At 41.0% G+C, this 13,896-nt stretch overlaps 1 protein-coding gene across 1 annotated transcript in view; it reads left to right on the forward strand.

Moving 5' to 3' along the window:
- The window catches only part of QSER1 (glutamine and serine rich 1), a 39,847-nt gene that overhangs the window by 2,472 nt on the left and 23,479 nt on the right, over positions 1 to 13,896 (forward strand). Inside the window, exon 2 of the mRNA XM_079985824.1 lies at positions 13,561 to 13,664. Coding sequence (XP_079841950.1) covers positions 13,561 to 13,664 — 104 coding nt within the window. The remainder of the gene's footprint in view (positions 1 to 13,560; positions 13,665 to 13,896) is intronic.

Here is a 13,896-nt window from a genome sequence, read left to right on the forward strand (position 1 = left end):
GTCATGTGCTGCATGCTTTTTCTCATCAGGGGCTCTCACTCACTCCCATAGCCAGGACCATGTAATAACTCTGCTTTAAGTCACTTACTTGCCTGATGATAGGTAAGGACAAATTGAGGGGAAAATATGTACAGATTTCTTGCTTCAAGGGTCCCAAAGCAGAAGGGTAACTGAGCAGGGGTGTTAGGGGAGGGGCAGTACCTATGGTGGGGGCCATGTTGTGTTCCTTCTGGGGAGGTATGTCCACGTTTGATCCCTATCCTGCACTCAGCTCTCACCTGTGGCTCCCAGAAGCTGTTGGCAGGCGATAGCAGCCACACCAGGGAACAGCTTCAACTGACCGGATAAACCAAGTGAGGGGTAGCTGATGGATCTCAAACCCTTTGTGAGTTAGGGGCTTTCCCACATGTGAAGACAGGCTCATGTGGATTGAGCGGATGAGACCAATAGTGGGTCTAATGGTCAAGAAGTTGTTTTCTGCATATGCTGCTTGTGAGTGGCAGATGGGGCCTGTCAACCTCGGAAGGTAGCCCATCTTAGAGAAGGAAAACTCTGGTCCTAAACTTATGCTTACAGGATATTTTCAGGAGAATAAAAGGCTAAGGAGTAAAACCCTACAAAAAAACTGAAATATTTGCCCTGCTTTCCTTTGGCGGACCACATCAGCAAGGCCGAGAATGGGGTCTTGTCATCTGAGCAGCCCAATACCTCCATACACATACAAGGCTTTTGCCCTGTGGAGGTCACTTCAGTCCTGCTAGCACAGCAGTTTTACTTCGCCCCCAGAAGCACACTCCATTGTCTCTTGAGACAGATAGATGCCAACAAAGCTGTATTCATGTAGCCTACATTCCATAACATGAGGGCAATGTACAGATGCAGTCCTCTGTCCCCTTTTGAGGAGGATTTCACCTTTTGGGGAAGGAAACGTTGAAGGAAATGTGTGTTTGCATATATTCTGGCTTGCTTGCCTTCAACGGTAAGCATGGGGCCAGCATCTTTGCAGTTATAGGGAATAAGTGGGACACCACAAAAAATGTAGTATATTTTCGGCTCTTAAGAGAAGTGCTCCTGTTCAAAGAACCACCTAAGCTGGACCATGTAGCACTATTCAGACCTCTAGGGAGGAAGGTCACCTTGCCCCTCATGTCTTCCCGTGCTTGCTATATGGTGTTAAGGGAGCTCAGTTTTGGGGTTGATTGGTAGCTCCAACCCTAAGCATTTTACTGTCTTATGAAGGAGGCGAGTGGTTCTGGATAACATTCTTTTATTCCATCTGAATCCTGTACAGTCCAGTTCCATGCAATTCCATAACCTTCTATAAGCAGCATGAGACGTGAGCAATTTCTCCCCACTTTTTCATTTCTCCCTTCGCCCCTAACATTCTATGTCTCTTCTGGTTTACTAATACAATCTGCCTAGCTTTTGCTTCCATTAGGCCCATTTTTCATTCTCTGGAGTAAAGTGGCTGCAGTTCGTAAAAGAAAGTAGAGAAATCTAGGATTTTAGCATAGGTGTGATTGCCTGCCTGCCTGCCTGCCTACCACCCCTCAATAAATAACATGTGACAACAAATATAGGAGTTCTTGCTTGTAGGGTTCAAAGTGGACCCAGAGGTTGCCTTTCCAGAGAGACAAGTTATTCTGTATTTTATTTCCCCTATGTCCTCAGTGTTCTGTAGGTTGCATGTATTGATTTTAAATTCTCGAGAATATTCTTTTGACTCCTCAAGCATCTTAAGAGGATACGTCACCATCTTCGCCTCCACTGGTAACACAGCTTTCAGTTCCACACTGATTATCTGTGAGATCATAAAACGAAGTTGATGGTTGTGTAAAATTCAGTGAGCTTGTTAGAAGCTGTGTTTTCTTCTCTTCTAGGAGTTTTAAGTTATGAGCTACATATGTAAGCTTTCCTGCTCTGTCTATAGTAAGCCTATTCCTTTTTGCTGAATGAGTAAGTCCATAAGTACTGAAGCTACGTTCTTTTGCTTGCAGCTGTCGTTGGTGGCATATTTAAAATGTCCACAGCCACTCTGCTAAGCTTTGAACCAAAGCATGGTCCCTTCCACCAAACCACTGTATCCACTTTTTCAACCAACTTCAATACATATGACTTGCTAAAAAAATCTTCCTTAGCACGATATACTGCCAGCTCTGCCAAAATATCTTGTGCATCATTTGGTGCGCTTGCTGATATTTTGAGATCAATGTACTCGGTACCTTGAATTTGTTCATTTCATGATAAATGAACGCCATTATACTTTAAATCAAGGATATTTGCAGCAAAGTGAATTGGCTGCAATTTCTTTTCTTTTCTTTCTTAACTGCCTCTTTCATCTATTTCTCTTCTTGCTTTATAAGGGGGCTCAAAGGCACCACTTTTTCAAAGTGATCTTCTAGTAGTTCTTTAAATGACTCAACCAACCAACCTCAAACCACCTTGGTGTGTCCGATTCTAATAACATTATCCATTTCATTATTGGAGCAATAAGGTCATATTTTATTCTTCCGTTAGAATGTGTACATGTTATAGGACAAGTCAGAAAATACAATTGGCATGTTAAGGTTTGATACAAATAAATTCAGTAATATTACAGCTTATTATTTACTAGATTTTTTAAATGTGGGTGGTAAAACTGGTTCTTACTTTACAATTTAGTTTGCGGAGAATATTCTCCAAGAGAATTTTCTAGCAGAGAATATTCTCAAGACTATTCTCATTCTCGAGAATATTCTCACCTAACATTACTAGTCACATGACTGTCAGAATTCTTTCAATACAAGCACCTCCCCACTTACTTTGGGTTTACATTCCAACCCCCCCATAAGTGAAGTCATGGAGGGGAGCACTGTCTAAACACCTTTTAAATGCTCCCTCTGCCACTCTCTCTCCAATCCAGATCAAAAATACTGTATCAAAAATACCCGCAACTGGAATTGAAACTTTTTTTATACACACTGGAAGCCGCCCAAAGTGGCTGGGGAAACACAGTCAGATGGGTGGGGTACAAATAATAACAATAATATATTTAAAAAGCTCTGGGGCCAGCTGGAGGATGCATAGAAAAGCAGCAGCAGCTGCTGCGCTACCCCCCCACCAGCTGTTAAGTGGGGAGGCTGAGCAGCGTAAACAAAACAAAGCCCCACTGCGCCTTTGGTCTCTGGGGCTTCCTCTGTCCTCACTGACATCCACTTTGGGCTCCAGGTGGGGTCTCCATGAGAGCCATGAGGACTCTCCAGCTCTCTCCTGTCATTTCTGGGTATGAATTGAATTATTTATTTCCCATGGCCACATGCGAGTAGAATGTGCATAAGTGTGTGTGTGGGGGGTGCCTGTATATACATTCATATGCTAACATGTAGCAAGAAAGTCCTGTAAGTACATACAAATCACTATTTTGGGGTAATCCTGTGTCATATTAAAACTGAGTTGACTACCTGAGCTCCTTATTAAGAGGGGGGGGGGGAGTGTGACCTGCAACAAGATGTTATAAGATACTTTCCTGTCCTAATAGGATCAATCCATTTTATGGGCTGGCCATGCCCTCTTATAGCAAGTTGTTCCATTTGCCCCTACCCTGGCTTTTGCATTGCCCCTGGTTTTCCGTTTTTTTTCTTTTCCAGGTAAGAGTCAACATTTATGGCTACTGAGTATGATTGTGTTTTTTTAAGCTGGCTTTTTTTTGTGGGCGGGGGTGTGTGTGCACCTGTTAGGTATTGGTGATGTTTTATTATACTTTTTAAACCTTGGGAATTCTGCTAAGCATTCTTTAAAAATAGAATAAACTAATATATTATTATTATTAGGGATGCGGGTGGCGCTGTGGGTTAAACCACAGAGCCTAGGGCTTGCCGATCAGAAGGTTGGTTGTTCGAATCTCCGCGACGGGGTGAGCTCCCGTTGCTCAGTCTCTGCTCCTGCCAACCTAGCAGTTTGAAAGCACATCAAAGTGCAAGTAGATAAATAGGTACCACTCCGGTGGGAAGCTAAACAGCATTTCCATGCACTGCTCTGGTTTCGCCAGAAGCAGCTTAGTCATGCTGGCCTCATGACTTGGAAAAACTGTCTGCGGACAAATGTCAGCTCCCTCAGCCAGTAAAGCAAGATGAGCATTCGCAACTGGACTTAACTGTCAGGGGTCCTTCACCTTTAAACTAATATTTAGAAGAACAAGTCTTGCTGAAAGAGAACCAGCATTGCTTCTGCAAGGGAGATTCCTGTCTCACTGACCTTTCAAGAGTTCTTTTGAAAATGTCAACAAACCTATAGAAAGAGGTGATCCAGGCAGCATTGTGTTCTTAGACTTAAAAAAATATTTTAATTAAGTCCTTCACCAAAGACACCTGAGAAAGCTTAGCATTCATGGGCAGGTCCCATATTAGAAAGGGAGTGATGATGATAATGAGAAGCAGCTGTGATTTGGCTGCAAAGAGTAACTAGGAGATAATCAGATCTGGGTGGGGTTTTGGTTTTTTGCAAATCAGCTGTGGAGAATGTGCTTCAAGTTTAAAGCAGTTTGACTTTCTTTAATCAAGATGACAGAGGTATACATTATGAGAGCTGACAATTCAACGAAATACTGGTTTGTTTACACAGAAGATAATATTTACTTCCTGTGTATCCAAATATATCACATGTGGTAAACATTACTACCTGTTGTGCCCTGAGATAATAGAGCATTTTAGTAGCTGCCTACTACTATTTGTACTGTACTATTCATGTACATAAGATTGGGCTTAAGAGTCCTATCAGCAACACAAGATGTGGTCACAATTTGATACTTATGCTGATATTAAAATAACATCAAACCTCCGGGTGGATGCAGCAGGCACCATAAGCATTTCCTCAAAGCTCTGTGTGGCAGATGCAGGGTCTGGTGCCACACTGAGGTTACCTGTGTGCTGTTACTTTCCCTTAAAGAGTAAGACATCCTAAGGGCTGTGGAGACATCCTAAGACATCCTGGGGATTTTTTTCCTTGGCTTTTTAGTGGTATTGATATTTACAGACAGAAATGGTTCTGCTCTACTTACTAAGCATAGAATCTAGATCTCTAAGTACAATGCAAATTGCCATTTGTGCAGTGTGGTTGGGACTGCAAGATAAGTAAATGTTTGGTTTTTTTCTGTCACTCACTCAAGTTATGCTTTGCAGACAGAGATGTCTGTTTAAAAAAAAGTACAGTGGGCATCATTTATAGCTTTGCTTGGCAGATTTTGAAATCTAGTATCCAAAAGACAGAGAAAACAAATTTGATCATGCAAGATCTTGTGGATGATGAGACTTGAAGTGCTGTTTCTTCATATGAATGACAATGGAGCAGAGTCAAATGTCACCAGAAACCTTGTTTTTGTTTGTTTTTTGAACAAGCTAATACATCTGTTTGTTCTTTATTTTTATTTTTTTTAAATGCTTTTGAATGCATGACTTGTAGAGATTCTGTCTTCTTAGTTCTCTTATTTACGTATGTTCTAGCAATTTCACATCCCATGTGAAGTTGAGAGGAGAAACTAAAATTGTAAATAAAAAAAATATATGCCTGCTGTGCATCATATAATAACACATATGTCGAGAAGCTACATAAGTCACTGTATGCATGGTTTTACCTTATTTCTAGACAAGAATTGCTCCTGTCAGTAGTCTCAGGCATTTACTACAGAGATTGGTGATTCTGGTGAATAAGGCAGCTAGATATTATTTTAGAGATTTTATTTTATGATTTATCTAACATGTTCCTTCCAGGGAACTCAGGGTCTCTTAAGTGGTTATTCTCACAACAATCCTTTGAGATATGCTAGTCTAAGGGATAGTTACTGGACTCAACTAAAAAAGTGCCATTCAACCCCAGGCCCCTCTTGTCCAAGTTTGACACACTATTCAGAACACTACATTGGTGTTTTGTTGTTGAGGTTTCTTTCCTGTGCCTTAGTAACATGCAAAATATTCAGCATGGACGGGGTTGCCTGAACTCAGAGGTGAATAGGGACTGAGTTGCAGGAAATAGGGAGCTGAGAAAATCAAGATCGTCCGACTATTTCATGAAACACGTGTCAGATTGCTAGGCTCTTGGACACTTTGTAAATATATTTAAGGGCCTATGGCCTTTTTGCTTTTGCAGCTTTCAGATTGTTACAGAATAAATCATGGCATTTCCCGATGGATTTTGCCAACTTAATTTTTGCAAGACTAGAGACAACAGGTCTAATACGAATTAAGTTTGGCGCTGTCATTGTTCCCATTGTCTGTGTGCAATAGCCCATAATGATAGTGGGGTCATCCAAAATTTGTACTTTGGGCAGATTGTAAGTGCTGAAAACTAAGTGAACTTGCTCCAAATTACATAGTGCAAAATCTGCCAGAATGCCATATCTTAGTACTTACCTAGCGGATGTGGAGAATATACGCACAGTTTCAGATGCAGCAGCATAAGACCCCTTTAGCTGGCATTTTGCTTAAAAACGTTTTTTCTCTTGGCCATGTGTTGTTGTTTTTCTTAAAATTGTTCATTAACATAAGTGTACCATCAAAAGTGGTATCAGTTCTGTACTGGTTCTAGATTCTGTCTCTGCTTTTCCAGTTTTCTTTTTTACTCTTTGTTAACCAGTTATAGATAGGCTTTCCAAACTTGCAATTCCTTTCCTTTTGCTGAATTTGTTTATTGTCTTGCAAAAACACCTGTACAGTATAGTATAATTGCACTGTTTTTAGAAGCAGTAGAGTTGGACAAGATCTTGAAAACCACATTATAGTTAAGCACACTTTTGAAATTATCTGGGCATGCTTTGTTCTCTCTCTGTGTGTGTGTGTATATATATATATAGATATAGATATATTTTTGAAAAAGGTAATACAAACTGAGTTTATTGGTTTTCTGAGGTGACCATAAATCATCTTTCACAGCATGTTTGTGAACTATTGGTTACCCTGTATTTTATTCCATCTTGGTGTACATAGGGACAACAGCAAGTTATTTGAGCCTAATATGCTGTATATTTTCCCAAAATGTATGACAGATAATAGCTAATTCATCGTACAAAGGTGAATGGGGTCCATTGACTTTTTTTTTTTAACATAGCATATATAGTTTGGCATGATACTGAGAGGGGGGTAAAGCCTGGCAGTAGCCCTGGGCCAGGCTTCCTCAACCCCAACCCTCCAGATGTTTTGAGACTACAATTCCCATCATCCCTGACCACTGGTCCTGCTAGCTAGGGATTATGGGAGTTGTAGGCAAAAAATATCTGGAGGGCTGAGGTTGAGGAAGCCTGCCCTAGGCATTGGTTCTGGGGTGAGGCTTTGCCACCACCTCAGTGGTATTCTCAAATTTAGCACAGAAATATATATGCCATTAGTAGCATATGTTCTATTCTCAGAATCAAAGCACTGCTGTGGGTAGAGCAGAAACAACCGTGTAGCAAAAATAAAAATAATGTACTCATTTCTTGATTCTGATCATTGTTTAGATGACATTGCCATCTTTAAAGAATAAGTCCATTCATTTCTCTTCCTGGAAATCAGTGTCTTCTGTAAATAAATCAAATGTGTGGTTTTTTTGCCAGGTATAGCCTCGACAAGCCTTTCTTTTGTTCTTTAAGATTAGTCTGCAGACACCATCATTTCAATTGGTTGGTCATCAGCTTCTTAGTAGAATTTATCCTGTGGGCCTACCTTACCAAAAGGATTCTTCGGAAAAGCTGTTCCTGCCTTTTGTTACGTTAATTATTGGAGATTTTGACAGAGCAACTGGCTGCAGATATTCATTTGCATGCCCAAGGGAGTCATATTTGCTGTAGAGCAGGAATGGCTGGCTGTTTTTTTTAGTTCTGTATTGCTTTGTTACCACATGACGGGGGTCACATGGCAAAGGTGCTCAAAATCCTATGACATAAAGGAACTGAAATTAATTAACGGAACAGAAAATGAATGGAAAATGAATTCCCAATTACCCCTCACCATTAATTTAATACTGCCTGCCTTCTCAGTTGCCTTTTAAAGAACACACACACAGTTAATGATGCTCATCAAGAGTGCTGCTTTTTAAATCTCACAGCCAGCTCCTGGAGGCATACAGGATGGGAAAGGATTGAGGGCAGTAGGAGAGAGCATCACCTTAGTTCCCCATGAGGCTGGTCCTTTAAAAACCTCTGAGCACACTGCTGATTTTCTGGAGTACTAGGGACTGGGAAAAGGAGTGTGCACATGAAGTCATCCAGCTACCACTTCTGCCTGAGAGATCGAGTCTTATCCTTCATCAGTTCCATGAGTAGTGATGGCACCGAAAAAACCATTGCCAGTGAGAGCAGATCAGAACATGCCAGAAATGGAAAGGAGCACTTCGATCTGTTTTTTTTTTTTTTAAGAGTTCTGGCAAAGCATTGGAACATACCAGAACGCTCCTTCCTGTTTCTGGAGTACTGTGAACTCAGCACCACCGAAGCCAATGTTGTTTGGCAGAGCTAAATTTGTTTAGCAGGGTGGTGGGTCTTTAAAAAAGCTTGTCAGGACATATCAGGCACATGGCCTGGTGGTACACTGTCACTGATACATACAATTCTTCATGAAATGATGGTACAAATGTACTCTACAGTTGTACCTCGGAAGTTGAACAGAATCCATTCTGGAAGTCCGTTCGACTTCCAAAGCATGGCTTCTGATTGGCTGCAGGAAGCTCCTGCAGCCAAACAGAAGCCTCATCGGACATTCGGCTTCCAACATAATGTTTGAAAACCGGAACACTCAATTCTAGTTTTCAATTGTTTGGGAGTTGGAACATTCAACTCCCAAGGCATTTGGGCACCAAGGTATGATTGTATACTGTGTTAGCCTGGTTTCACATAACTAAAAACAATCTGGATGACGGTATGACTTGCCTTCAATTGGACTGGGCTAATGGAATATCTGTAATAATACTTTCTATCCAGTCCCTTAGTTAGCCCCATGCCTTTTTTTACAGGAGTTTTTCCCCCTCAGGCTGTTGAAAGGCAAGTCAACCTAACAACTGAGCTTTCTGTGTCTTTGTTACGTATCTTCCCTTCAGCACCAATACAATAAGCAAGTGATGCTAAACAAAAGGTTACTTTTTTTCTCTCCCTTAGTTGAAGCAAAATCCAAAGTTCGTTTTCTTAGAGAGAACTGGTATGATTTGGATTGCAGCTTTACTTAAATTAAAATTGAACTCCGGATTAGATTGATAATAGTGCTTCTGTCACTCTTAACCAGAGTGTTAAATGTTTTAGTTTGAGGGGGTATCCTCAAATCCATGTCAGTTTTAGAACATTTTTGTTCCTCAGATGCTCACTGACAATAACGAGCACATGTCTGGCGAGTGCTGGCAGATGGTACAAATTGTGAGTAGTGAAGCTGAGAAATGTTCTTTTCCTTTCTAATCCAGAATTAAATTGGAGGGGGGGGGAGTCTAGCCTCCCTACGGACCCAGATGGGTGACATAAGCCCTTTGTTTTTCTTAGATGTGAATGGCTTCTGTTGCCATCAGTGTAAGAAAGGGAAGTGCAGTCATACCTCTGGTTACATCCGCTTCATGTTACGTTCTTTCAGGTTACGTCCCGCGGCGACCCGAAAGTACCGGAAAGGGTTACTCCCAGGTTTCGCCGCTCGCGCATGCGCAGATGCACAAAATGACATGTGCATGCCCAGAAGCGCCGAATCGTGACCTGCACAGACGCGCCACTGCAGGTTGCGCTCTTTTCATGTTGCGAACGGGCAACCAGAGGTACCACTGTATAGGGGGCTTCTACATAAACTTTCTTCCTAATAGCAGCCCAACAATTCTCTCTCTCAAAAAAAGAAAGAAAAAAGCCACTGGAGGCTTCATGCTGCAGAACTTTTGCTCTTTTTTTACTCTTGGTTTGCTCTGCAGGTTAATGCCTCTGTAGGCTTCCCCCTGCCACCGCCACCGCCTCTTGTATCATTTTTGTAACTGAACTAACTATCAAATTCAGCAGATTCCTGACATGACAATGTAGATTTTTCTTAAGGGTGTGTCTGCTTTGGATTTCTTAGTTTTATTAGCTGATGTAAAGAGTGGGGATGTAAAAGAGATGGCTAATTTTTAAAAAGTTTTCAAAAATAATATTATCTTATTTAAATGTAGATTTACTTCCGTGATGCTTCTGCCACCTGTCTCTGCCTGGTTTTCAGATTCCTCTTCCCATTGCAGAGATCTGTGCTGCAACACAAGCATTTGCTGAGGATTTTTAGTGACCACAGTCGAGAGGAAGATGCAGTCTCATTTCCCAGAACAGTTAAAATTCACACAACTCTAGATCGAGTCCGTAATGCCAAATAATATGTAATGTATACAATGCAGTACAGAGTCTCATAAGTTCTCTGCTCAAGCCTCTACATTCATTCATTGAAGATGGAAGTTGCTCCTTCCATTGGTGAAGGTGTTTGTGTTCTCTTGTATTGGTTGTTTGCATATAGGTGCTCCAAATGTTTACTGGAAATACAGTATAAGTTTTGTGGAGTACAATAGTTTTGAGAAAGAACACAAGTTGGAGGGGCCACTAGGGGCGCATCAGAAGATGGCTGACAATAACATCTCTCCGACCCACACGAGGTAATTTGGAGGGTGTGATGGGAGTAAATAGCCTCCCTACCACCCCCAAATTTGTGGGTATGGGGGCACTAGGCAGAATGCCCTCCTGTGGATTTCGGTGCTCCTGGACGCTGCCTCTGATCCTCGCCTCTAGCTGCAAGAACTTCAAAAGAAATTATTAGGATGAAGCGAATGCACATATTTCAAGGAAGGAGGGGGAGTAAAGACTGCTAACAGAAGAGATCTCTGATAAACAAGACGAGTCGGAGGAACATGAATCAATCAGATGAAGATACACCAAGACTCGGTATGGCAAAGGGACTGGATGGGGGAGGGGGAAAAAACTTTCCTTTCTTTCCTCTATGTGATTAAACAAGAATCCCCCCCACACACACACACACACAAGTCAGAAATGTCGTTTGAAGGACTTAAGCTGTGGATTTAAGGCTGTGTGGAGATAAACTTTCTAACCAAAGCATGTTTTAAGAAGAGCGTGGAATGTATAAGGGCTTTGGAATGACGCAGTTAAAAATACCGTCGCCATATTGGGAAGTTCTGTCGGAGGACTTAAGTCTGGGAGGAGAAATAGAGAAATAGAGCTGTTTTTATATTGTGGGTGAAACTCCTCAGAGGGACTTAAGAGCGGCAATTCTGTGGTTAATGATGGAAAAGAGCGATGTTATCTATGAATGCGATGATATATGGAAACCATCTTGATTTGAGGATTGGACGAACGGAAAAATTCACACAGGATTATTATTGGTGTTTATCGGCTTAAGGAGATTATCAGAAGAGATCATAAAGAAAAAAGAGAAAATATACGAACAAGATGAGATGTGGAAACAGCAAAATAAGACTGTATAGAATTATGAACTTTGTTTGGACTGATTTGGACATTAACGCAGTAGCAAGAAGATGATCAGAATCCCCCTTCAGATCTTGAAATATGGGTCCCCTCAACAAAATTTAAAATTCAGCTTTGTAATTCGGAATTTATGTGATGTGATTTGATTATTTGATTTGATTTGATTGGCCGGTTAATAAAAATTATTTTTTTAAAAAAAGAGAAAGAACACAAGTTGAGATGCTGGTGCAATTCTGTTAGCTCTTTCTAGCAAAGTACATGTTATTTTAATAATAATGTGGTTTTGACCCTTCTGCTAACATTGGAGGTTCCCATAACATTCTCTTGTTTATTGTTAAACATTAGTTAGGCAGCACCTAAAGGAAGTGGAAAAATACTAAATTTGTATTTTTTCAAATTGTACATAAAGTAGTAGAATGACTAAGCACTTGTTTAAGATGTTCATAATAGTTCAATATGTGTCTTTTAGTACAGTATAGATTTTCAAAGTAGAGTGATTCCAGCAGCTCAGTACTGGTGTCAAAACCAAAAGATACTGCATAGTTTATAATAGCTCCTTTTCTTTTATATGACATGCATGTTTCTGCCACACTAATATATCAATAATACCATTTCACATTAAACATACATTATTTATGGTTACATTCAAATTGTAACAGATTTTAAAAGAAACTTAAGTATTTTTCTTAACATAACTTGCTTTTGCTCCTTTGTAACACAAATTTGAATTTGACATTTTTAATTGCCACTAAAATTATCACTATTAAAAGTTGAGAACTAAGGATCATTCTTCAGTAAATACTATGTTTTGGTTGGGCAACATACAGCCCACATCTAAGCATTACATCTTTCATGTAGCATTATTTTCAGGTGGTGGGTATGCAGTCCCCACCACCACCAAAACAAACCTGTCTTGGTATATTTTCATGTTGGCATTTCTTAACAGGAGCCTACTCTGTGCATAGGGACGCGGGTGGCACTGTGGTCTAAACCACAGAGCCTAGGGCTTGCCGATCAGAAGGTCGGCGGTTCGAATCCCCGCAACGGGGTGAGCTCCCGTTGCTTGGTCCCTGCTCCTGCCAACCTAGCAGTTTGAAAGCACGTCAAAGTGCAACTAGATAAATAGGTACCGCTCCGGCAGGAAGGTAAACAGCATTTCCGTGTGCTGCTCTGGTTCACCAGAAGCGGCTTAGTCATGCTGGCCACATGACCTGGAAGCTGTACACCGGTTCCCTCGGCCAGTAAAGCGAGATGAGCACCACAACCACAGAGTCATCCACGACTGGACCTAACGGTCAGGGGTCCCTTTACCTTTACCTTTACTCTGTGCATAGTCACCACTTCCTCTTGTTTGTTTCACCTCTGACGTGGGAGGCCAGACAATCATGAAGGGAAATGTGGAAGAGGTTCATATCAGTGTCAAGAGGGCAAGTGTGGTGGATCCTCGACTTCTTCCCCAGCCTTGGAATTGGAGGGGAAAAGCAAGGATCCTCTTGCAGCTGCACTGCACTTTAAGAGGCATTCAAAACAAATGTGGAGACCATCACCCTTCTCCAACCTACCTAGTCTTCAGGGTTGGTGGGGGGGGGGAGCTTAAGCAGTAGGAGTTGGTCCACTAGGGCTTCTGGGGCACAGCCCTCCCAAGGAGAACATCAAGCAAGCAAATTCAAAAAAGAAGAACCCTCCCCAAATTTCAAAACTACACACGCTGCCCTATCCTGCACACATTTTATAATTTTATTTGAACTCGGAGAAGCTCTGCAAACATTTAATGTGATTGAGGTCTCCGGAACTCAAGACAACTGTAATCCAAAAATATAGCTCTGGATACTGCCCATATGTGTCTAGGAAGAAATAAAATAAGTCAAAAAAACAAATTTCTGTTTTGATATGTTAATGTTTTAAAAGTGGTTTTGTTGGTTTGGTAAACTAAAGCAGCTTTCTTGGATCAGTTGTTGATGCAAAGTTGTGTAAAGAATTGGCACTACTACAGATCAGTAACTCCTGAACCGCTAAAGTTCCTGTTCTTTTGAGGTTCTTTTGCTTTATCCCTTTTTGTGTGATTGTCAGACTTATCGCTGTCATGTTGTTGTTTTCACTAACTTTACGTGTTATAACTTTTACTTTTTCCCCAGTTTAAGCTATGGAGGAGGGCATTCATCCGAAACAGATTTTCACAGGCAAACATATACAACTTCCCACCAGCTTCCTGCATACGCCACTACTTCCCTACCCGCTGGTAATAATTCTCTGTGAATCTTCAGTTTAAATGGATATGTTTCTCAGTTTTGTGTAAAATCAGTTATAAATTTCTAGCACACTTCTAGCAGATGACTTAGATGCTCACAAGGGATAGATAAAGGAGAATGTTTTGAGGAATGTGCATTATCATTTGCACTATCCTGGTAGTGCTATTATGCACTTCATCAAATAAAAACGTTTTTAAAAAACATTTCATAAATTAATGTTTT

Source organism: Podarcis cretensis (genome assembly GCF_951804945.1).
Source record: "Podarcis cretensis genome assembly, chromosome: 1".
NCBI lineage: Eukaryota > Metazoa > Chordata > Lepidosauria > Squamata > Lacertidae > Podarcis > Podarcis cretensis.